The sequence below is a fragment of the Xyrauchen texanus genome, chromosome 24, assembly GCF_025860055.1.
Source record: "Xyrauchen texanus isolate HMW12.3.18 chromosome 24, RBS_HiC_50CHRs, whole genome shotgun sequence".
NCBI lineage: Eukaryota > Metazoa > Chordata > Actinopteri > Cypriniformes > Catostomidae > Xyrauchen > Xyrauchen texanus.
This window is the reverse complement of record NC_068299.1, coordinates 40,384,282-40,411,394: the sequence shown is the minus strand read 5'-3', so window position 1 is coordinate 40,411,394 and position 27,113 is coordinate 40,384,282. Positions and strand designations below refer to the sequence as shown.

The 27,113-nt window shown below is 40.3% G+C and overlaps 1 protein-coding gene across 2 annotated transcripts in view; it reads right to left on the bottom strand.

The window, feature by feature from the left end:
- Positions 1-3,577: 3,577 nt before the first annotated feature.
- Positions 3,578-27,113, bottom strand: part of LOC127617818 (exportin-5) — an 84,338-nt gene continuing 60,802 nt past the window's right edge. The window contains exons 31-33 of one of the 2 annotated variants that reach the window (XM_052089913.1): positions 26,929-27,066; positions 20,731-20,895; positions 3,578-4,695 (exon numbers count right to left, since the gene is read on the bottom strand). In XM_052089913.1, the coding sequence (XP_051945873.1) occupies positions 4,546-4,695; positions 20,731-20,895; positions 26,929-27,066 (453 nt within the window). In that variant the 3' untranslated portion in view covers positions 3,578-4,545. The remainder of the gene's footprint in view (positions 4,696-20,730; positions 20,896-26,928; positions 27,067-27,113) is intronic. The other variant, XM_052089912.1, reaches the window with a different exon arrangement.

Here is a 27,113-nt window from a genome sequence, read left to right as displayed (position 1 = left end):
AAAACCAGGGAGGGGCTCTCTCAGGAGGAAGCGACCAATGAGCCAAATGTCTGCGACCAAATGCATAATAATAAAACAAAATCTTGGGTAGGCCTAGCCCACCTTTGCCAATTGGCCTATTTAACTTATTGAAATGTAATCTGTGACGTTTACCATTCCAAATGAAGGACTTTGCTACGCTATCAAATTGCTTGAAATAAGAGAGAGGGGAGAGATTATAGCAGGTAATTTAATTTTGGAATACAATTCATTTTAATAATATGAACCTTCCCAGTCATAGATAAATGTAATCAACCCACATCGCTCAAACCTTTTTATTAAAGGGTAAAAAGGGATATGAATAAAATATCCAATTACTTAATGCCCTGTTGGGCCACTGGAAGGAACCTGGCTGAAAAGTAATTACTGGGCAGTACGCTGTCAGAGCCAAACTTCGGATTTGGAACAATTGACTCCTGAGAACTTAGAAAAGGAATGAATAATTCTGTGGAGGCAAGACACAGATCTAGTAGGGTCAGAGACAAATATTAAAATAGCATTTGTGTAAAACAAAAGCTTATGTCCTATGCCACCTTCCACCACCCCTGGAAAATCCTCCTCCTCATTCCATATAAACTTCTAGCAAAAGTGTAGCCTATTCTGTATGATAAGATATAAAAAAAACTTACCGGCAAAAACATCTGACCCCAAAACCTTGATCTCTATAGGACATGGCTTGCTGGGAACAAGTAAATACTTTGCCATCCTTGGTATCTATTCTCAATTTGGCCGGGAACATCAATGAAAATGCGAACTTCCATTGATGTAAGAGTTTCTTGCATTCCTTGAATCACTCACATTTCTCTCTTGTCAAATTCGCAAATTCTAGGAAAAAGAAAATGCTGTGGCTCTTCCAAGAAAGCCTTCCTTACCTCTAGAGTCACGAGTTTGAATCTAGGGCATGCTGAGCAACTCCAGCCAGGTTTCCTAAGCAACAAAATTGGCCTGCATAGAATAGCGTGAAGCCTCGACACATGCTATGTCTCAGCGGTAACGCACTCAACAAGCCACGTGATAAGTTGCACGGATTTACAGTCTCAGATGCAGAGGCAACTGAGATTCATCCTCCACCAACCGAACTGAGGCGAGTCTCTATGCCACCACGAGGATTTAGAGCATATTGGGAATTGGGCATTTCAAATTGGGGAGAAAAGGGGAGAAAATCACAAAAAAGAAAACCTAGCAAAGTGCGCAGAGCTCGCCATTCACACATCCGATCCTCACATGGCGTCAAGTGACTCCACTGATGTATTCATTTAAAATATAGTTCGAAGTACATTACAAAAGTTATTGATGGCAATGAGGTGAAAAATATTTACATTATATTTTCCTTATTTCACACATGTGACTGTGGTGTGACTTTAATATCCAGTGTCCAATAAAACACTTTGACAATGTCTTCTCTGTATTTTCTGCATTTCTGTATCCAAACAAGTCTTGTCGGTTATGCTTTTGTCTACAATAAATATATTCTATACTCTTATAGGCTATTTTGTTTATGCTATTTTAAATATAAGGGGTATGAAAGAGGAGTGAGTTAGCTTGAATAGCAGCGCAGAATGATTATGGGGTTTACACATGAAAAGTAATTTGTATTGTCTCACTGTGGATGCACACCAGCAGCTTTAACAAGCTCTATTGCTTTTATACTCCATTATACTCATGTGTACACAAAGTCTCACACAAACGCATGCACACACGCATGCTACGCTACACAATCAGATGTGTACACACATCTACGCCACACAATCAGATCTTCCTGGCAGACTGAGAACATCTGTGTGTGTGTTTTGGCTAAATTCTATTGATTTAGCAACATTTGTCTAACTGTTCTTATTTCCTCATCTTGGGACATCTAAATCTGGGAGACGTGGAGAGCAGCATGTGCAACACACTTTCAGTGATCACCTAATGACCAGAATATTTCTGTATGCATGGTAATATAAATACATGAATCACTACATGAGTCAATAGAATTTACGGCATCACTATGCTTTCAAATGAAAATTTATTCATTCATGTAATAAATTGTCAGGGAAGTCTCTGACAATTTTGCAATCACACAATCTGTCATTTTAACTTTTAAAAATAAATGTATCAGGTTTATTTCTTAACTAAGTTTGGGTGAAACAATTACACAAGGCATCATTTTGCTTTCCATTCTGTAGTTTTTCTGGTGACGTTATAGTTACGATAAGTTTGACTGTTAAATTATTGTAACGCTGTACTTTTTCTGGTACAAACAGGTGTGGTGCAAACATGGACAGGCTAATGATAACTCAAACTCTCAATAAAACAGTAATATGAGAAATTCCTGTTAATTTCACTCATTGTTTAAATTTTTTGTAATTTTACCTTTTTTGCCATCCCATTTAAATAAAACATTATCACCATACTTATTTTGTTAAGACTCTGTTTAATCAAAAGTAGTAGTAGCTGCATTTTTCTAGCACACCTTTACCCCAAAGTAGTCTATAAAGATGTTTCCAAAACATATGACACCTCAAACTCTTTTTTTTTTAATGGTCTGGCAGGTGTAGAGATAAACAATGTTCATCCTACAAGAGAGCAGTTTACTCTAATTTACTACAGTACATCAGCTGACACATATGTTCAGCATAAAGTGTCCTGAAAGCTACATCATTTGAGAATCCATGCATAAATTTTTTTTCTGCCCAATAAAATTGTCATTGTTATTCATTTGTAAACAGATTAAAAGTAATGGCGGAAAAATATACCAGTAATACACAAGCAATTATAGCGGCATAAACAATTCTAAAATATAATTTATTTCCAGCAAAATTGGTAGCACATCATGTAAGAGGCAGTAATCTGTACATGGAACACATCTGACATAAGCATCTGTATCTCTAAGATGTTCAAATCTGATTTAAATATACCAGTAAGTGAAAAAAACATCTGCCTACTAATTCAAAATTAAGGTAACCAATCTAGACACTTACCCCTCTAAAGAGCCAGCAATACAGAGGGAAAAAGAACACTATGATAAAAATGTAGTCCACCCGTTTCCTCAGCTGCATCACTTGTTTGAAGCCTTCGTGCTCCTGTGCCAGTGACATGCTAGCATACTGTAGATGGAGATAGATTTGTGTCTATCTGTGTGTATACTCCCTGAGTCTAATTTTAAGCTACCTCCCTTCCAAACACACTGACTAGTATGCTCTTTAGAATGACATATTTCATCAAATGGAAATGGACTATAGAAAGACAAAAGCCTGCCTAAGTAATTCATTGGCTTTTTTTTGGAATAGCTGTCAGGACTTTTAGAAATATTTTTCTTTCAAACTGGACTGAATAATACATATGCCATGTTGGGAGTTGTACCATAGCCTATTGCTCCTCTTGATTATTTGAAAACACTCCCTAGTGCCACTAGGAAATCCTAAAACTCAGCAGCTTTACTGGCTCACTCAATGCCCTAGACCCACATCAGATGAAACAGCATTTTCCAAATACCAATACCGAAGCACTTTTATTGTGGTACAATATACATTAGTATACAAGATCTGCTAGTACATGACAAAATGACAAATAAAATAAATAAATGAAAATTTGTTTTTGCGAATAAGGAGCTTGTCTTTATGTGCAGTTGCATCACACCTAAAACCCTGCATGTTTTCACTGAGACTGTAGGATATGTCCAGTTGTGCAGCACAATAATCTATACAAACTCATGATTATGTGAACCAGCTTTTCTATAATTAATCAATTTAATGGATCAAAATGGTTTCTTGACAAGTGGTTTGATAAATACCAGCTTGAAATATCTTGAGGATACCGGTTTCTGTTTCTTGTTTCATTGTCTAGTCACTGTACTGAATAAACATGGATTGCTGTAGTTACTTTATTGAAGTTAAAATATGCAGACCTGGCAGCTATCGGAGCCTGTCAGCTAGAGACCATTCTTCCAAGCATTTTGAAAAAGTGTACAAACGATCACTGAAAACTGACAAGTATACCTTTATTTAAAAAAAAAAAAAAGCCAAATATAAATCACATCAATTTTTACATAATCTGTACAAACACACTGCTGGCAACTAGTGTTGGCTTTGCCTTTAATTTTTAGTTTAAAATAAAAGAAAAACCATGGAATGTAGTGCTGAAAACAATTAGGTGTTTCTCTAAAAGGAAACAGCAAGTTTTTCCACTTTATTTAGACAATGACATGATGTGTTCCCTAAAACAATAATAAAAATGAGAAAATTTGTACCCGTCAAAGTAACTATAAACATGCCCTTGTCTTCTATTTAATAATAATTCAACCATACCCTACAAAAACTAAGACCAGATACAGCAATATCTATCTATCTATCTCTATATATAGTGGGGGTACAGACCTTAATCAGGGTAAACGCAATATGAAATATTTTGTGTTTAAAGCAAGGCTGTGAGGGAGAGTCAATTTTTTTTGTCAATTTAATTTATTTTGGCATGACATTTTTAATGTTTCATCTAAATAAGTTCCATTGTGAAGCAGTGGTTCCGTTAGCGGTCTTCACGCTCTGGAGTGAACAGACCAATGAGACCTGCTTTATCAGCGTCCTCCAGAATATCTTGTGTAGGCTTCAGCTTCTTAAACAGAGATGGAAGGTTTCGAATGTGTACTTCTTTCTTAAACTGTTGTCCGATGGGTTTCTGTCAGCACAAACACAGACAAAATAGTAAAAAGTGTGATCATAAATGTTGCTCACTAGACCATAACATGACCAACATTGGTTCAAACACAGTCCTTAATTGAAACAAAAACAAATAAATAAAAAAATTTAAACTGATGTAACTGGATAGAAAAAAAAAAAGTTTTAAGAATACACTCTCCTTCATACGTTCATTGGTTGAACAAACAATCCTGTCCTAAATTCACAGCTTTGGTCGAGCCAATGTTGCTGTCCAGGTAAAGGAATTCCAGGTAAAGTAATTCATATTCCATTGTAAATATCAGTACAATAACAATACTATTAATAAAAGAATCGGCTACATTTACACAGCATCATATAAAGTTCACATAAATGTGATAATAAATCTCTAAATTTTGACTTCCTCTTTCATTCAACCATCAATCTGCTTGATAGGTTACATGTGAAAGGCAAGTAAGAGAATGCAGCACACCAACATTTCTGAGCCTGAACCTCTATTTGCTTACATGCAGCACAACAATAAGCTTACAAATTTGTTTAACATTAATATGTTGTATTTGTTAAGTACTTTTTAAAAATCAGGGTTTACAAAGTGCATTAGGCATACAGAACAGTGATAGCAGAAATAAAGTACTGGAAAGGCGCCAATAAATAAACTGTAAATTAATAATCATTGTTGATTGTAATAAATAACATCTGCAGAAAGAGTACTTTTTCACACACATTATATTTAAGCAGGTATTGTTTAGAACAAAAAAGCAACCAATGTCTAATTCAAATGCATATCTGATTAATCTTGGCATTATAAAAAATTACTTTATTTTGCTACATTTTTTCAAACATAAAATAACATATATAATTTGAGAATAAATCTTAAAATGACCCAATAATTTAGAAAATTACACCTTAATACCATTAGATTTTTTACATCATCCCATGAATCTTTCTACACAAAGTAATGATATAATTAGTTACTTTTAGAGAATAAAAAACAAGCATGTGATTTACAAAATCCACTAATAGCAATCCAGACAAATCTTCATGAGGTATTAAGCATTTCTTTGGTGAGTAGGTACGATATGCTCCACATTGGGAGTATGACCATAGGTTATTATGCACTAAAAATGTCTGACTATATAAAATATATATCAAACAAACACATGCAAATTAAACATTAGTATTACATTTGTTACTTACCGGCACTGTATGCCCAGTATAGTTTGCACTGCCAGTGGTGCCTGCAAGCGGTACGGCTGTATGCACTGTGCAAACCATAAGCGTTCTGACTGACCTGAGAAACATTTTCTCTCAGAATATTTAGTAATAATGATAACATGTCCGGTCTTTCTGTTGGCTGTTTAAAAGAACTAGCGATCCCCAATTAGCAAATGAATATGAGTCAGTTCTTTTCAGTGAATTGGCCAAACGAGCTTGCAAATTGGACTGAATATATTCATTATTCAGTACATTTTATTTGGACCGCTCTCTCACTGAAAAATTCGGAGTGGTTTCTCACTCATTAAGATTACCAAAATATTTATACACACATAGAACAAACAGCGCTGGATAAAGGGGAGCGCTGCATTTTTATAAGACGTGGCATTTAACTTCAGCTGTTAACATGCATCGAGACACCTGCATTCTGCTCTATTTGTTGCGCTGCGCCTTGCTTTTTCCAGCAACTTAATGTGAGAAGCTTGTGGAAGGCTACCCAAAATGTTTGACCCAAGTTAAAGTAAAGGCAATGCTACCAAATACTAACAAAGTGTATGTAAACTTCTTATCCAATGGGAATGTGATGAAAGAAATAAAAGCTGAAATAAACCATCCTCTCTACTATTATCCTGACATTTCACAATTGTTTTCCACCCTCCCCTTTTCTCCCTAATTTGGAATGCCCAATTACAAAATGCGCTCTCGTGGTGGCATAGTGACTCGCCTCCTTACCAGTGCTAATGGTCCTGTCCACTCTCGTGTTGCCCGTGTTTTTTCACGCACATAGTTTGTTCCAACCTGGTTTATGATCGCCAAACGCTGCTTAATATTAGAGCGTCTGTTGTGGAACAATGTGATCGGAATCCTGGAGGCGAGTGATGTTTTCGCCTGGATTTCTTGACACCAATACCAGCAAGAGTGTGCCACTTGGTTGGGTGCGCGCTTCAGAGAAATAAACGCAGCAGGAGACATGGGAAACAAGCCAAATGAGCCAGCACCTTAGTCTGTAAAGCCTGAGAACTTTGTGGAGGACAGTGTTAGGATGGTCATGGCTTCTAGGTGTTCTTACCTGTTGTCTGTCTTCTCGGTTCTGCCAGTGACAACACTGACAATTGTTCTGGCCAGATCACAGAATCATGATAGAGGAGTACATTTGAACAACCTATGCTCCCTGGGACACAGAAGCCTGGCAGATACACTTGGTACCTCTTTACACCAGTGTCAGACTTTGGGCTCAACATCTGTGATGATGTGCCTGGTCAATGCAAGGTCTCTTTCCAAAAAAACTTTTATTCAAAATGACTGTTGGTAGGGGTGGGTGGTAAGCTGTGTTTATTTTAATGTATTTTTTATTAACAATTTTTATTGATTCCATTCACAAATTAAATAAACATAACAGAAAACAGAAAAAATGGAATTAAATTATATAAATTACACAAATTATATAATTGTTTAAATAAAACTATTCAAATTTAAAACAAATATTCTCCTGCAATGTAATCTGTATGAAACAAAGTGATGTACAGTTTTTACTGGCTCTAAAGTGAGAAAACTCCTGGATATTAAGGAAAAGTTAAAATTTTCCTCAGAAAAAGAGTGGGACTCCGATGAATGTTTGTATTTTGAAGAGAGATTTGATCCAGCCGAGGATACAATTTCGGACAAGTTTAAATTTAAATTTAAATTTAAAACTAAATTTAGTTTTAATTAGTTGACATGCTATTTTAACATGTAAATATTTTACTAGTGGGACTGTTTTCAGACTTCCCAGCCAGGATTCAGAGTATTGACATTTGAAATATGTCCTAATAAGCAAGTTTTAGTTACATTTAAATGCTGTTTCGGCTAAAGCAGGTGTTAAAATTCTATGCTGTATGATATAAATATGATATATAATATGATATAAAAATAATATGTATGTTTAGATTATATTTTATCTAGTGTTTATGCTGCCTCATTATCATCAACAAAGCTTGTGCTTGCAAATATGGGTTCAGGTGTGAGTAAAATGCACTTTAAATATGCCCATATTAGAAAATCACCATCTTATAATGATTTCTGAAGTATCATGTGACACTGAAGACTGCAGTAATGATGCTGAAAATTCAGCTTTGATCACAAATTGCATTTTACAAAATATTCAAATAGAAAACTGTTTAAATTACTTCTTTTAACTTAAAACTTGATTTTGATCAAGTCTCCTCACATTCAATCTGTCACATTCCTCATTGATAAGACCAGGGGAGGGGTATTTGTTGTCTCAGGTGTGAATTACAATCAATATTCATGATCATTCATGCCTCCTCGCATATGACCTTTCTAACACTAAACGTGTCTTACAAAAGTTAAATTAGTATATTTTGTATGAATAAGTGATCAGGATGGTTTTCACATGCAAGCCCAGATCAGTCTAATTCTTAAAAAGGACAAAAATCCAGGGAGCCTGGGTAGATCAGTGGTAAAAGACGCTGGCTACTACCCCTGGTGTTCGCTAGTTTGAATCCCAGGGTGTGCTGAGTGACTCCAGTCAGGTCTCCGAAGCAAACCAAGTTGGCCCTGTTGCTAGGGAGGGTAGAGGCACATGCGGTAACCTCCTCGTGGTCGCCATAAAGTGGTTCTCGCTCTCTGTGGGGTGCGTGGTGAGTTGAGCGTGGATGGCGTGAACCCTCAATATGCATTATGTCTTCGTGGCAACGCGCTCAACAAGCCACGTGATAAAATGCGTGAGATGATTGTCTCAGACGTGGAGGCAGCTGGGATTCATCCTCCTCAACCCGGATTTAGGCGAATCACTACACGACCAAGAGGACTTAAACACACTGGGAATTGGGCATGCCAAACTGGGAGAAAAAAAAAAAAAAAAAAGGATACAAAAGGAGTGTGTAAAAGTTATCCAAATTTCCTGATCCAGCTAGACATTCAAATTGTCAAAAATTTGGCTAACAGATTAAGGTTATGACATCTCTTATACATATAGCTCAGGTGGGGTTTATTCGGGGCCATAGCTCTTCTGATAACATTAGGCATTTCATCAATATCATGTGGTCAGTTGCGAATGATCAGACTCCGATCACTGCCATATCACTTGATGCTGAAAAGGTGTTTGATATGGTAGAATGGGATTATCTTTAAGATTTTGGAAATGTACAGGTTTGGGAATACTTTTATTGGTTGGATTAAGTTACTTTATAGACACCCGGTAGCGGCGGTACAAACAAATTGATTAATATTTTACCCTGGATAGGGGCACCCGTCAGGGTTGCACTCTTTCCTCATTATTGTTCTGTTTTGCCTTGGAGCCATCAGCAGCAGATAAGGAGGAGGATTTTCCAGAGCGTGGTGGCAGGAGGTGTGGTGCATAAGACTTTGCTTTACGCAGATTATATTTTATAATTAATCTCCAACCCTACTAGATCTATGCCTCTCCTCCACAGAATAATTAATTCCTTTTCTGAGTTCTCAGGATACAGAGTTATTTGGTCTAAATCCAATGCTTTGGCTCTATCAGTGGCTAATGGCTTTTCAGCCAAACAGGGCATTACATAGTTGGGTATTTTATTCCAGGCAAATTTGGGTGATTTAGTTAAGAGTTAATTTTGACCCTTTAATAAAAAGGTTTTCCCGCGATGTGGGCAGGTGTGCTTTATTGCATTTATCTATGATTGGGAAGGTTAATGTTATTTAAATTAATTGTATTCCAAAATTCAACTACCTGCTACAGTTTCTCCCTATCGATGTCCCCCTTTCTTATTTCAAGCAATTTGATAGCATGGCAAAGTCCTTCATTTGGAATGGTAAACACCCATATTACATTTCAATAAGTTGCATAGGCCGATTGACAAAGGCGGGCTAGGCCTACCCAAGATTAAATTTTTTTATTATGCATTTGGTCCTAGACATTTGGCTCATTGTTTGCTTCCACCTGAGAGAGCCCCTCCCTGGTTCTGTATTGAACAGGAAATTCTTACCCCTATTCCGCCATTGCAAAGCCTTTCTATCAAGCTAACCGGAGAAGTTACTGTAATCTGTAGCTGTACAAATTACAATTTAAACAAATTTACAGCTGAAATACATGAGATTAATGTAAGTGCTTTATAAAATTGGCCACATTCACTTCCATTTGGTTTTTGCTTTTTTTTTTTTAAATGAGGGATAAGTCGAAATAAATCTTCCCTGAGGTCCACTTAAAATGTTAGCATAGTTTTTTTTTTACCAAAACATTCATAATATCCATCCATCCATCTTCAACCGCTTATCCGAAGTCGGGTCACGGGGGCAGCTGCAGGTTTATATAGACAAACATTTAAATCCAGAAAGGCAGATGAAGGTACCCTGTGTCTCCTTTGGATGAATCTCGTATGACAGACCCTCTCTCCTCTTCACCTGTGTGATTGGCTGTGACTGAGCACCAGTGGGTGGGGCCATGGGTGCAATGATGAAAAATAGGTGTTGATGTCTTGAAGAGGCAGTCCTATGCAAAGGTATTTGGTCCTTGTTATGTTACAATTTCCACAAATTCCAAACAGCCCGTTTGTACAGCTTGGTTTAATTAAATGCTCGTTTTCTATTAAGGGGAAGTTTTCAGTTCTGAAACTTAAATAGTATATTTTTATAGTACAATGACCTCTTATGTCAAATGATCAAAAATATCATTTGATCCAAGATGTATCAAAAGATCAAGGACAATTTTATTCCTCATGTCATGACCCCTTTAACTTGTATTGAGCCTGGAATGTGTAGCACTTTTCACAACACACATCGTTTCATAGCAGCTTTACAGAAAATCATGCTGTAACAAAAAATAAAGCAGTGATGTCTTTGTCTTAAAGTCATCATTGAACGGATTAAATAAATAACGTGATAGTAGATTATGCCTTGATGATTAATTTATTTTGCTAATATAGATAAGGGTAATTATGAACAATGAGGCAGAAATCCAAACTAAACCTCAGTCATGTGTCCCGCGTCTATTGCAAGAGTGCGCGTGTGATATGAGACGGCCTCTAACACATTTGGTATTATTATGGTCAATATTACTTTTTTTTAATGATAAGACCTTTTCTCTTTGGAATGCCCAATTCCCACTACTTAGTAGGTCCTCGTGGTGACGTGGTTCTCACTTCAATCCGGGTGGCGGAGGACAAATCTCAGTTGCCTCAGCTTCGGAAACTGCCAATCCACTCATCTTATCACGTGGCTCGTTGTGCATGACATCATGGAGACACCACATGCGGAGACACATGCTACCCTCCGTGATCAATGCACAACTCACCACGCACACCATTGAAAGCAAGAGCCGCTTATCGAGACCATGAGGAGATTACCCCATGTGACTACCCTCCCTAGTAACCGGGCCAATTTGGTTGGTTAGGAGACCTGGCTGGAGACACTCAGCACACCATGGATTTGAGCTTGTGACTTCAGGGGTGGTAGTCACCGTCAATCCTCGCTGAGCTACCCAGCCTCCCCCAATACAACCGATTATTAATTCTGTAATCGAAGCATCAATGTTTCAGCATAATATCAATGTTTCTTTTTTCTCCATTTAATTTGGGTACACAACTTTTCATTTTGGATGGCATTTGCACACCCCAAATACCTTGGAGGGACACCTCAGCAAGAGGGCAGGGACTCGAACCACTAGAGCCACCCCCACTGAAGTGCCTGGTAGGTCTCATTCAGATGCTTGTTATAGTGCTCAGCTGACACAGTTCTATTTTATAGGCCAATTTATTAAAAGTGATCAAAATAATTATAATAATAGGTTAAAACTATTTAAATCTGGATCATCTGCCGTAAGTAGCGATAGGCCATTTAACATATACTGTTTGTTCTCTTACGAGAGGTTCTCTCGTATTGCGTAAGCTAGCTTACGCTATGGGAAAGATTCATCTTTTCTGAGATATTGAAGCCAAAAAATTATCCTTAATTTTTGTATCCATTGTCAATGCAGTGCGGCAGCTGCAGACCTTGAGCGGGCTAGCTAGCGAGCTCATAGGTTGCTCTGTGGCAACTGATGCAGCCTATAAACGAGCTTGGGCGAACTCGCATCCAATGAGAGGCGTCCGCGCGCTCACTGCATCAAAGCCCGCCAAAATGGGCGTGACTAGAGTGCATATAAGCGTAGTTCGTAGGCTGGAACCCTGATTTTCATCTCTTCAGCGAAGCTCTTCGCATCGCTGACCTGGAAGCCGCGTCGCCGTTCGAGGGGCATCAAGCAAGCGTGGACAGCGCTAGAAGCCGGCCGTCTCAGCCACCTTCAGCCATCCTGCGAGCTACGCCATCCGACGACGTATCCTTTTATTCAGCAAGCTAGTTCTCACGAACTATTCACAAAAGAGTACGAGCGTCTTTTTCAAGATGCCTCGCTCCACTTGCGCCTCATGTCGCGCCCTTCTCAGCACAGGAGACCGCCACATCATCTGGCGCTCTGCCTGGGACTGGGGCACGCAGAGCTCGCCCTCACTGAGGGCGGATGCGATTTCTGCGAGGAGCTACAGATGTCGACCCTGCGGGCTCGATTCGAGCGCTCAAAGCAGAAACCGCGCGCCGCCTTACCTTCAGCCGCGTAGGAAGAAGCGCCGCTCACAAAGGCTGCCGGAAACTGTGGTTGAAGCGACTGCTCGCCGGAGCCTCTCCCTCGAGCATCGCTTTCACCCTCCCGCCCCGGACGCGCAGTTGCCGCCGGCGGCCGCACTGCTGCCATCTCGGATGACGAGGCGGAGGATAAGGGCCGCTGTTCCATCATGGCTTCGGACAGCGAGGAGTGGTCAGGCTCCCAAGCCTCCTCCTCGGCCCAGGAATCCAGCAGGACCCGCGCCGGGTCGAAGGGAGTTAACACGCCTCCTCACACAGGCCGTCGACCGCCTCGGGCTCGAGTGGTCACCGCCCCTGAGCAGGCACCCAACAGACTCGACGGCTGCTTTCTTCAAAGCCATCGCCGCTCTACACCCGCGGCCGGGCCGCTCCCTTCCTGCCGGAATTACATACGGAGCTTGCAAAGTCGTGGAACGCTCCTTTTTCAGCCAGGACCCGTTCCCACGTCTCCACCTCTCTCGCGTCGGTGGACGGCGCCACTGAGACAGACTACTCCTCCATCCCCCCGGTCGAGGACTCGGTAGCAGCACACCTTTGTCCGCCCTCCGCGAGATGGCGTTCCAAGCCTGTGCTCCCTTCTAAGGCCTGCAGAGCGACTTCCGCCTATGTTGGCCGCGCCTATTCCGCCGCCGGCCAAGCCGCATCTGCTCTGCACTCAATGGCCGTTTTACAGATCCTACAAGCAGACCTTCTTCGGAGTGGGATGAGAAAGGCAGGCACCCAGAGGCTGTTACTGATCTACGGCGCGACAGACCTCGCCCTTCGCGCTACCAAAGCTGCAGCCCAAGCTCTAGGGAAGTGCATGGCCTCGCTGACTGTGACCGAGAGACACTTATGGCTAACACTAGCCGACATGGGAGAAGCAGAGCGCTCCACGTTCCTCAACGCACCGCTCTCTCCGACCGGTCTCTTCGGCTCCGCGGTGAGTGGCATTGTTGACCGCTTCTCAGAAGTCCAGAAAGCCACCCAAGCCATGAACCTCTTCCTGCCGCGTCGCTCTAGCTCCTCTGCAGGCCGCTCACGCGATCAGCCTCCTGCACGAGCCTCTTCACAGCGCCCAGTTCAACAAACTCAGACTTCTCAGCGTCGACAGGGCGGCCGCCCTCGATCGCGCTCAGACAGCCGCCGCCCCCCCGCGGGCCTCGATTTAAGGTAACGCTGAAACCAGAGCAACCGAAGTCTTCCTAACTTTGTTGAACAAATGACGGCTCAGTCCCGCCGCGGCCGGACCACCGTCAAAGCTTTGCCCCCTGTCAGTCCCCTTCTCTCAGGCTACTACAGTGAATTTAGCAGCCAACAAGCCGGTGACACTGCCCGCTTGCCTGCACTCAAACGCCGTTTTCACGGCGACCCAAATAAATCTTGTAAAGAGCAAACATGTCTTATGTGTAGAAAAAGTGCCCACAACCCAGTGTTCGCCCCTACACACAAGCATAACACATCCCGTGCCCCTATCAGAGCACGCTCTCATAAAGCGGTTACGAACCGCTCGAGCGTCAGAGTCAATGAAGGTGCCCACAAATGCGTGCGCGCGCCCATTCTCTGCCCGCTCTGTCACACGACCAGCCCTATGTGTAGAAAATGTGCCCACAATCCAGCGTTCACTTCTGCACACAAACACTGAATGTCTCGTGTCCCCACCAGAGCACGCTCACATAAAGCGGTTACGAACCGCTCGAGCGTCAGTCAATGAAGGCGCCCATAAATGCGTGCGCGCGCCCATTCTCTGCCCGCTCTGTTACACGGCCAGCAACCATTCCTCTGTGTAAGTCCCGTGCCCATGACTATGCTTGCGCATCACGTAACAGAAGTGACTCTTTCCCCATTCATTCCAATCGGGAAGTCACTCACAAAACAGCCTGTTCATGCTGTCTGCGAGCAATCATGCATGAACACACTAAACGCGCTCACACATTTTGTTCAGCGCTCTGTGTGCGGCAATCAGAGTGAATTGGCCATTCACCCTCTAGCGTTACGCTTCAAAGCGTGGGAAGCTATTCCAAGGATATCCAAGTGGGTGTTAAGCACAATACAACAGGGCTATTTGCTACAGTTCGATCGCCGCCCCCCCTCGCTTCAGAGCGCGGCTCGAAACCACTGTGAACACGAAAGCAGCGTGCATGCTTCGTTCAGAAATAGCAAGCCTTCTGTGCAAAAGGGCCATAGAAAAAGTTCCACCCTCTCTGAGCGAGTCGGGGCTTTACAGCCGTTATTTTCTTGTTCCCAAGAAAGACGGCGGCCTCAGACCCATATTAGATCTCAGGGTTTTGAAAAAGGTGCTTGCAAAAAGACCGTTCAAAATGCTTACAATCAGGAAACTCCTCGCGCATGTGCGCCAGGGGGACTGGTTTATTTCTCTCGATCTGAAAGATGCATACTTTCAGATTCAGATAAATCCCGTCACAGGCCATTCTTGAGATTCGCCTCGACGGCCAGGTTTATCAATACACCGTCCTTCAGTTCGGCCTGTCCTTAGCACCCCGTACTTTCACGAAGTGCATGGATGCGGCGCTCGCACCCCTGCGGAGTCAGGGTTTGCGAATTCTGAACTATTTGGACGACTGGCTGATTATGGCTCAGTCACATATGGAGCTTCTGTCTCACAGAGCAGTTCTCCTCAGCCATCTGAACAGTTTGGGTCTTGCAGTCAATTGGACCAAGAGCTCACTACAGCCCAGTCAGACCATTTCCTTCCTGGGAATAGAACTAGACTCCGTGGCAATGACGGCTCGCTTATCTACACAGCGCGCACGCCGTGTTAAGCGACTAGCTGCATCTTTTCAGATGAACAGCCTCACGCCTCTGAAGAAATTCCAGAGAGTGCTAGGTTACATGGCCTCAGCCGCAGCAGTACTTCAGCTGGGTTTACTGCACATGCGCCCGCTTCAGCATTGGCTAAACACCCGTGCCTCTCGCCGGGCTTGGGCCACAGGCCGCCAGCCCATCAAGGTGACTCAGACCTGTATATCAGCTCTCCAGCCCTGGACAGTGGCCGAATGGTATCAGCGGGGAGTGACAACGGGAGCTGTATCTCGCCGAAAAGTCATCTCGACAGACGCGTCCAACACAGGTTGGGGCGCGGTCTGCGAGGGCTCTCCGGTTTTCGGCCTATGGTCAGTTCAGGAAAAGCTCCTTCACATAAATTGTCTGGAAATGATAGCGGTCGAGTACGCGCTCGTGCGCTTTCTCCCGGTCATTCAGTGTCACCACGTCCTGGTCCGTTCGGACAACAGATCTGTGGTATCCTAGCTAAACCGTCAGGGCGGTGTCAGATCCAGGAACCTCTTTCATCTGACAAAACGCATACTGAGTTGGTCCCAGTGCCACCTGCGCTCGCTGAGGGCGACGCACGTGCCAGGCCACCTGAACGACGGCCCGGACAGACTGTCCAGAGACAATATTCCCCAGGGAATGGTCCCTGCACGCTCAAACAGTCCAGACGTTATGGCACCTATTCGGCAGAGCAGAGATAGACCTCTTTAGCGTCCAAAGAGAACTCTCACTGCCCAATATTTTTCTCGAGCGAGGACGCGCTGGCCCAGGACTGGCCCAGACGCCCGCTTTACGCCTTCCCTCCCGTCTCGCTATTGCCACAGGTAATGCAGAGGATCAGGGAAACGCGTCACTCGGTTCTCCTCATAGCCCCGCGTTGGGAGAATCAGACATGGTTCCCGGAGCTTACGCAGCTGTCACTGACAGCGGCGTGGCCCATCCCAGTGAGAGCAGATCTCCTCTCTCAAGCTCGCGGCACTGCGTGGGTGATCAACGACTACCCGTCGCTCTGCCAGGAGTAATAAACACCATCATACACGCTAGAGCCCCTTCCACGAGAAGACTCTATGCCTCAAAATGGTCTGTGTTCTCAAAATGGTGCACCGACAGAGACCTGGACCCGCGGACATGTGGGGTGTCGTCGCTGCTCGTATTTCTACAAGAGCTGCTGGATAAGGGCAAATCCCCATCCACGCTCAAAGTGTATGTGGCGGCCGTTGCGGCGTTCAGCTGAACCCCTGCACGGCCAGTCATGGGGTAAAAGCGAGCTGGTCATCCGCTTCCTCAGGGAGCTAGAAGGATGAACCCCAGCGCCCCCATCGGTTCCTATCTGGGATCTTTCTATAGTTCTCGAAACTATGAAAGCCCCCTTTCGAACCACTTCAATCCGTGGATTTGAAATACCTTTCACTCAAAACCGTTTTTCTGACTGCCCTGTCATCAGTCAAACGTGTGGGAGACCTTCACGCGCTGTCTGTCAGCGCTGCGTGTCTTGCGTTTGGACCAAGTGACTCCAAGGTCATTTTAAAGCCTAGACACGGCTATGTTCCCAAGGTGATCGGTACTCCTTTCAGAGCACAGGTCATTTCCCTATCGGCGCTGCCAGCACCCGATAGTGAACGCGACGCCAATCTCCTTTGCCCGGTCAGAGCACTGAGTTTGTAAACTGCGCGCTCCGCTGGTCTCGCCGCCTCGAAACAGACACTATCTAGATGGATAGTGGACGCTATTGCTGCTGCATACGCGTCAAAAGACCTGCCATGCCCGTTGGGCATTAGGGCTCACTCCACTAGAGGCATGGCATCCTCGTGGGCATGGTCCAGCGGGATTTCCATTCACGACATATGTGTGGCAGCGGGATGGACTTCCCCCTCCACCTTTGTCAGATTTTACAATATGGAAGTGCCCGCTCTGCAGGCAAAAACTACTAGCGGTTTAATACGCTACAGCTCCCCTGGTGAGCTGCACTGATGGGACACATTCCACACAGACCGGCACCGCCGCTCTGTCGCTTCCTTCCCACTATGTGCTTATGTATTACACAATCAATGACCCGCATTCTTGCCGGCCAAATATTATTTCCCCACTCATAAGGGCTCCCCAGGTCCCCCTTAATTCCCTGGGGCTCATACATTGGATGCTTGGCGCGACGGCGTTGACAATGGGTTCCCGTGAGCGTAAGCTAGCTTACATAATACTGAGAGAACCTCTCGTAAGAGAACGTATCGGTTACCTAACGTAACCTCGGTTCTCTCTAGATGAGGAACGAGTATTGCGTAGCCGGCCGTGCTTCGCGCCACGCAGCGAATTTTCGCTTCAGTCAATGAAAACCAGGGTTCCAGCCTACGAACTACGCTTATATGCACTCTAGTCACGGCCATTTTGGCGGGCTTTGATGCAGTGAGCGCGGACGCCTCTCATTGGATGCGAGTTCAGCCCAAGCTCGTCTATAGGCTGCAGCAGTTGCCACAGAGCAACCTATGAGCTCGCTAGCTAGCCCGCTCAAGGTCTGCAGCTGCCGCACTGCGTTGACAATGGATACAAAAATTAAGGATAATTTTTTGGCTTCAATATCTCAGAAAAGATGAATCTTTCCCGTAGCGTAAGCTAGCTTACGCAATACTCGTTCCCTCATCTAGAGAGAACCGAGGTTACGTTAGGTAACCGATACGTTTCATTAAGTAATAAGCGAAAACATGGCAATGATTCCCCCACAGTAACATTCATAGCCGATCCTTTTGTTATGCTAGTATGGCTTTAAACACAATATTTCTGTCACACTGCCTGCCTGCCTGCGAGAAGTTAGGAGATTCTCTGCAGCGAGCAAATAAACTGTGAAAATAAAATAATGTGGAATTACCGCTGATAATTTTCTACAGTTATCAACCAATTATGTACCAGCCACACATATATAGTTTATCTGGGCTATGTTGTGTTTGGACTAATTTTAATCAGGACCATCTGCAGTAATGAATGAACGGCCACTTACCATATTCTGTTTCATGAAGTAATAAGTGTAAACACAGTGTATGAACTATGATTCAAGGCACACAACTCATGCTGATTTTGCAGTATGAAGTATATATACTGTAAGTAATATGCACATTTTTAGTCGACATTACTACCTGGTTCACCTATTACAAAAAGTGCTGTACATAACAGAGCACCTGTGCAGAATACTGTATGCCACAATGCGCTTGTTTGAGCTTCCATCCAGCATGATGAATAGGGTTGCAACGGTATGAGATTTTCACGGTATGATAACAGTCTCAGAAAATATCACTGTTTCACGGTATTACACAATTACTATTATCAGTGAAAACAGAAGGCTTATTTTATTTAATTTTGAGCGAACACTTTATTATAATTGAAACTTGAAACCTTTTGAAATTAAAATAAATACAAAAAATAAGAAAGCTAACAGAATTATAATAAACAGAATTATAAACATGATAAAAAATAGCATGTAACTATAACATGTTATATAACTAAAGCATGTTAGTTTACATGTTATCATAGCATGTTAAATGAACTACTAAATATATTCATGTAAAATCCTGAAACAAATTGGTAAAGGTGATGTGTGTAATCATTAATATTTTGTAACTATTTTGGTAAAGGGGCCACATTGTATTACATTTGAGATACAATGTTCTGCATTGATTTGGATTTGATATCTTTTAAGCCCAAAAATAGTTATTATCTGAAGTGTGTCTGTGACTAGTGAGACTATTCTGCAATTGCCTAAAGTATTATATTGCTCTACAAAGGTATAGATACTTTTCTATCAGGCATTAAAAAACTAAAAGGCTGAGCTTATACATTTATTTTACCATCTCTCCTTCCCTGTTGATTTATTATTCAATTCAACACTCTCTACATCAGGGGCTGTTTTAATAAAAATAAAAAATGAAATTTATAGAACTTTTAATGTTTGGGCAAAGCGGTGAGTTTACTTCTTTATTTTTGTTTTCTAAAACATTACCCGTTTACATGCTAAAAGGGTCATGATGCGGGTCTCCATGGTTTGACTTTCAGCACACAACTGAATAACACAGGCTGCATGACTATGATAAATGATTACTGCAAGTGTTAGATTAACATACAGGTGCAAAGGGACTTCAACGTTTCTAAAAATACATATACATATTCGTCTCTGGCTTGATTTTGCTCGCATGTCAATGATTGCCCCTCAGTTTTTCAATGATGCCAAGATCTACTTTTATATTTAATCACTGAGAATGTTTACCTGCAAAATTAGTAGCACCAAACATCACAAGCAGCCTCAAGAATGGACAAAGAGTATCCGTATAACACTTTTCCTTGAGCAGAGGACTACAGATCGCCAAGTTTGCTCAAAGGGGAAAGCGAGAGACAGAAATAGCGCACTTGCGTGCATGGTTGCCATGCCATGGTTGGGGTGTTGCGTCTCTTATCTGGCAACCCCGAACATGTTTACGATAAATTAGCCGCGGGCCACATTAAACCATGTGAAGGGCCTGATCCAGCCCAAGGGCCGTAAATTGCCCATGTCTGCTTTAGCTGTTTGCGAGATTATCATTAAATCTGCCTCGGCAGTCCTAAATAGTCTATCACTTGGGCGGCCGCCGAAATATCTTCAATGGGAGAACCATAGCGGCCCAGTCCGAATAGACCAGATGAGAAAGACTGCTTTAACTCACACACACACTCACTCAAGTCAGACCCCCTGCCTCGCTTCTCTCTGACATTTTCTCCGCTGCGTGTGTGTGTATCGCAAGTTGAAGAGTCTGACAGGCAGACAAGGAACGAAGGAGATGCGCACGCGCATATGGGATTCTCCGTCTGGTTGCATTTTTTTCTCAAAGCAAATGTACATGGTATGACAACCGTAAATTTTCAAACCGTGGTATACCGTGAAACCGGTATACAGCTGCAACCCTAGTGACGAATTAACCAAAAGTACCATCTCTCTTTCTTGACTCATTGTTGGATCAGACTGTCAAAATTTAAAACTAATTTAGAACCACCTGAAACCACACATGCAAACATCAAACACTCCTGGGGGCTGAAACCATTGAATGTGGTCAGTCCAAATATTGTTTCAGAAATATTATTTTTAGAAACTAAAGTGGTCATACAATCAGAGTAACAGAATTAAAGTGTTATAGCAAAGCCAAGTGTGTCATTCTCAAAATCTATTTAAACAGCAAACACACTTTATATAGGCCTGTGTGTGATTTTTTTTTTTTCATATGCGTGGTTTCAGTTGGTTCTAAATGTCATCCTAAATTTAGAAAAAAATTAAGTGCAGACCTATAGATGCATCTTGATTTTTGAGTGAATCTGTGCAATGTTATGAGATTATGCAATGACATTGTAACAGTGTAGCATAGTACTGTTTGAAGCTTTTATCATATCTATTTCAAACATTGCCATGCATTCTGCTTAAAGAGTGAAGTAGTCACCATACCCCCACAGTGCCTGCAATGAGTTTCCTAAACTGCTCTTTCTTCTTCTTCTCTCCAGCTTTTGAGACAGTAGGCTGAAGGGTCTTCTGATCAAACAGCTCCAGAGCCTCTGCTTGGACATCAGGTATTTGATTCATGATGGCACGCAGCTCAACATATCGAGGCCTCTGTGGACAAAATCAAAATTAAGACCACACTGATCATGCATTAAATCTTCTCACCAATGCATCAAGTCATTTCACATTTCAAAATGGGAGACCATAGTAAATGTTATTGCAGTGTTCCCTGTAGCTCCTACAGAAAAATAAAAAATCTCCAATATTACATTTCAACAGAGGAAAAGTGAAGAGCGATGGATTTCAGCAGTCAGAAAAGAAGTAGGTGCAAAAATACCATCTCTCCTTCAGCAATTGTATTTGAAACCATATACAGGTGATATAGTTGAAAAGGACCATATATCAAGCCATTTTTCATCAATTCCTCAGTTCAAATGAATAGTCTAATCTAATACCAGACTGTTAGAATCATCAGCTAATCAAACCGTTTTATTTTTACCTAGTGGGAATAGTCATTTAGATGGTTCAATTACGCATTAATAATGTAGTAATTATAGAAAGCATGTCAGCGTGAGAGATGTTCTGCATGACTGTAATGACAAAATGTATTAAAAAGGAGGGCTGATTTACACTTCAAGTATCATTTATTTTCTTTGCAAGTTTTCATAGTTTGTTTTAATTTGTAGTTAAAACTTCAGTAAACCTTTAAGCAGTCAACAATGACCTAAGCATTGAATCGTCAAGTCTTGTTTTTGTTGGTGGCCGTCTACGTTTGTGAGCACTGTTGAAATATAATTTCTCACACAGCATCTGTAAGAGTACAGACACTAATTCAACACAATATTTAGTTTACAAACAAATAATCACATTCAACCTCAATTAAAGAGGTGTCCCTCAGAATATAGTTTGTCCAACTTTTTGGCTTTAGAATTTTTCATAATATCAATGATCAATAATCCTGGGGATGTAGCTAAAGCTAATTGGGGAAGGTTGTGTATTGACACTATAAACTCAACAGCACTTTTTTTTTTTTTTTTTTTTTAGGGTAAAATAACAAAGTGATGGAACTAAATTGAATGGTTACTTAAATTGCAGCCAATATCTATAATTCAGTGGGAAAAACGAATGGCTAATGATTGTCAAGTATAGTTAAAGATGTGACTGAACCTCCAGTAGGTTTTAAGTGAAAGAATTATTCACATATCTAAATGCTTGTTTCAGTGGCGCAAAGGAGCTCAACAAGAGACTCTAAAACAGAGGCGCCCAAACGTTTTCCTACGAAGGGCCAAAAATCTAACTTGATTGAGGACTGTGGACTGCAAGTAAACCTTGCATTATATCAAACTGTATTATATTAAAATATAAAAGTTGCTCTGGTTCTCCGCCTTCATGATTTCATAAAATAAAAAAATTACTCTGCAATCTGCTAAATTAACTAAATTAAAAGCAGTGTCAATGGCATTTTATTTTCTTAAAATATTCCTCTTGTAATACAGCAAGTATTATCAACACAGGCCAACTTTGGCTTGCGGGCCCTGGTTTGGGCATCTCTGCTCTAACTAAAACATCATTTTGGGTCACTGGGAGTCTTCGAGAGTATGTGGAGTGCTTTTGAACCAAAAAAACATCTGTGCAACAAATGGCTTTAATGAATTGAAACCATGACGTATATAAATTACAGTATTTAAGGGGGTCATCAAGTCATGAGGAATAACATTTTCCTTCATACTTTGACAAAAGACATGACAAAGCCCCTTAAAAACATTAAAACATTGCTTTCATACAGCCAAACACAGAGTCCTTGGTGGTGTAGGTGCAGTTAGTCACTGTCTTTTGCAATACATTCAGCTGAGTGTTTAAAATATTTTCTTTATCCATTTGCATTTGTAAATACTATAACTATACAGTTTGGAAATTTATTTTTGTTAGATAATTTTATTGTTTAGTATAATTTTTATCAAAAGCAGATGCTTTTGGGAGAAACACTGCTGCATTAAATAATACATCAAGTACTAGAGGTGTAACAATACATTATATCGTATGACGATACACATTGTACATATGAAAATTAATCATAACATATAGTGTTCGTTTACTTTATGGATATCATACATGTCTCAGATGTCAAAGCAAGCAGGTTATACATTTATTAGATTTCACCTCATCGTGTAAGCACATGTACAGAGCATCCGGAAAGTATTCACAGCGCTTCACTGTTTCCACATTTTGTGATGTTACAGCCTTATTCCAAAATTGATTAAATTCATTATTTTCCTTAAAATTCTACAAACAATACCCCATAATGACAACGTGAAAGAAGCTTGTTTGAAATCTTTGCAAATTTATTGTGAATAATAAAGTGAATTGAAGTGAATATGCACTGCGCAGGAGAATATTAACAGTTTTAACTAGTGGGTGACCAATAGTATGACAAGGCCAATAAATCAGACAATATTCCAAATTTGTAATTGTCAACCGATAAATTTGAACTTGTCTAATTTTTCCTAGCCACGAGGACACAATAAATAAATTCCCCTGCTTAAATGTGCGCTACAAGTAAACATCATAGTCACTGTGCACTGTATGTATAATTAGTTATTATAAAATAAAAGTATATATATATATATTTTTTTTTAAATGACAGTACTCTGCACTCCTTAGCTTAGATGAAAAACACTGATTTCAGTAGGTGAAAAACCAATTGCAGTGTTGCCAAATCTCCCAAGACAATCAAGCAACCTAGTCTGGAAAAACAAGCCCAAAAAAAAGACACTTGCCTCACCAAAATAAGCTATACATTTTCTTCCTGTGTGATGGATTTATCAGCATAGAAATCTTAACAAGCAGTTAATTAACAGTTAAATATAATTTTATTTACAGATCTACATCTATCAAAAGCCGGCAGCATTAAATCTGTATTCTTCAAATCTAACAATAATTCAGTTAAGACTTGGAAACAACTGAGAAATGTACTTTTTACCTCTAATAATGTTTTTCTTGTACCTAGATTAGCAGTGCATGTATATGTAGTAATTATACATAATTGTTAAAAAGGCCTTCATTCACAAAATGCTACATCCACAACGGGCAATTAGGCAAAGAAATGTGTGATGCAGCAGTTTTCTTTAGGATCAAAGTACGTGTTTAATTTATTTTATAGACAAACTTAAGTGGTGCAGTTCAAAACATTTACTTTGATAAACCCTTTGGCCTCTAGAATCATGAAAAAAATGATCGGAATAAAATTAACCGGTTACCAGCATTTAAAAATAATGTTTTCACTCCAGAACAATTGAAAATCACTTCTGGCTTGGAGGTTTTGGATTGTATTGATATATTTACATAATATCTCAATCAAAATAGCTTTGTTCCACAGAGGAAAGAAAAGTCATACGAGTTTGAAACAGCATAAGCATAATTATGTAATCGGCGAGTAAATGATTAATTATAATTTTAGGAAACAAAAAAAAAAAGTAATTATGTAATCAGCATACAAGCTTATGTATCAACACAAATCTGTGTTTGTAAACTTCTGTTAATATTTAAGCAGAATTTATTAATATTTCTATTCCAAAAGTCACAATTGCCCTGTGCTGGGCTGGTTTTTAGTCCATTTGTGACGTGAAATTTTACTAGTAAAGGTTTTGCATACATCTTAAACTCATTTAACAGATTCAAGGACATTTTCAAGCATCTATCAAAATAAATTAACAGCATATATGGTTTAATGAAGGCCTCATAGATAAAAAGTTTTAATAAAAATCAAACATAATATTTAATGTGTGAAAATAACTTTTAATTTAAGCTCACTAGAAATATTATTGGTTACAATTTATCAATGCTTTAAGTTCAAGTGAATTGTGTATATCACCTTTCAATGTTTCCATCTATGACCAGAGGGAAAGGACTTTTCACTGAACTAGTTTTAGCCAAATGCTCATTCAAACCCTGAAATTTGAACAAATAAACTACATAGCCATTAGGACAAACCTCTGTTCTTGCTCGTGAGACAGGATTTGACAGGACACTTTCCACACTTTGTAGAAATCCTTGATGTACATGTACTTATCCAGAATAGTGTCCATTATTGCAGCTACTAACAATTACATGAATAATTGACTAATCTAACAATTATAAGAATGATTAATTGACTATCAGGCGATTACTGCCACAACAAATAAACATCTCTTAACCTGTTGACACGCAATTGCCCGCACGCGGTAGTGATGTTACTCTGCATACATTTCATATATAATTTACCTTCAATAAATGTAATAATGTTAACAAATTATACATCTTTTCAAAGGTCTAAGGGTTCAACATTGATATCCGATCTCTGTTTCACAATAGCAATGCTTCAGAAACAGCAATTTAGTTATTTGTGCCAGGAGGACAAATTAAAACATAAAATATCAAAATGGGACTGATCAATATAAAAACGTGATCACTGTATATTATCTTATATATTAGAGTCTCATAAACAAAATGAGCCTGTCAGATTTTGTGTCGTCTTGAAATGCGGAGCCTTAATTTTACTCCGTACACCAGCAGCAATTTTCAGAAAAAAAAAGCTTGCAGGAACCTCATTTTATGTTAGATCATCTTCAAATTTTAAACATAACTTCTTTAGACTTGTGGCTTTGAGGACATTGTATTTCTGGGTTGTCTTGGCACATTTATTATTGTTTTTCAGATTATAAAAACATGTTCAGCACAAAATATTTCCATTACTATAAACTTCAGCTTCTCTAACATTACAAAATAACAGCATATATTAAGTCATTTTCATGGTTTGTGCTCAAAAAGGTGGTGCGTATCAACAGGTTAACAGAACATGTATATTGTACCTTGAGTTAAAGGTTGTATTAAACATGTGCTTGCTAACAATAAATAAATTTTTTGTTAAAAATAAATTCTCAAAACTTTATGAAATTATCACAAAAAACTAAAATTGCAAATAATTCCATTCTTAATGTGTGTTCTGTCTTGTTTCCAGTAAAACATTTAAACATCCTTAAAATAAGACATTTACCAGAGAAGCAACATTGCACAAGACATTTTTTTTAGAGAATGTATCTTTTTTATAAATATATTGTGTCTTACTGCACTGGCAGATTTTGATTCTCTTTGATTCTCATGTAGCTCCTCAAGTAAATGTCCCTTGTTTTAAATGATTTTGGATACTGTTATTGGAATACAAATAACAAAAATGACAAATCAAAAAGACCTTTTTGCAGTGTAGAATAAGCTTACACACTCTCTCCTTTTTGTTTACTTGATTTTGCTCCAACTCAGCAGTGGCTCTGACCTCACTATATAGATTGAATTACAGTTGAAACGAAATAACGCTGGAATTTTTCCTTTTAAGATGTTGTGACAATATTGAATCTGTATTTTATTTATGTAGTTTGCTTGTATAATTTTTCAACACTTTGCTATACACAACATTTTGGCATTTTTGGAAAGTTTGGAGTGTGTCTATACTGCAAGCTGCATCTTTCTTTCTGGCTTTATCAGGTTTTCAGAATGGATAACCGATCATCTGGATAAAGCACATTAGAGTTATACATGATCTCATGTATCCTATGGACAGGATGTACGTATCCCTATGAGATCAAATTACTATTCAACAACAAAAATATTTATCAACATATTTTATGTTGTATGATTTGGACAAATCATACTGTGATGATTCTGATAAACACTGTTATTTAAACATGATAAAATGTGATTCCTTTATAAAAAAATTGTGAAACAGAGAGAAATTAAAAAAAATAAATAAATAAATAAAACATACATCGCATTAACACCTGCTCATTGTCTATCTGTTTTTGTTCACTTTGCAATAAGGGTCCCAGACCTGGAGTTGCCTCTTTTGGAGCAACTCCACCCCCTTCTGGAGAAACCACCCTATTTTGGAGATTCCGCCCCATTTGGAGATTTCGGCCTGCAGCTATGCCTACTTGTTCCTATGTGGTCCAGTTAAACCCTCAAACAATTTATTTTGGTGGAAAACTAAAGGAAGTTTACAAAGGCCTGTTAATGCAGTGAAAATCAATCTCTTCCACTCTTCTGTCCACAAATACCTGGTGTTATGTGGTTATTTTAGATCTGGATAATAACTAAGCGACCAAGCTTACACACCAGAGCTTCATAGATGAACAATGCCAGCTGAGTCAGAGCGGCATTGCAGCCTTCATGTTGGCCGTGCATCTGTAGACCCTTCAGAACACTGGTGTAGAGCCATGTAACAGCCTCTGGAAGTAGATTACCACCAACAACCTGCACAACAATTCATTCACATATACACTCGGTGCAATCAAGGAAGA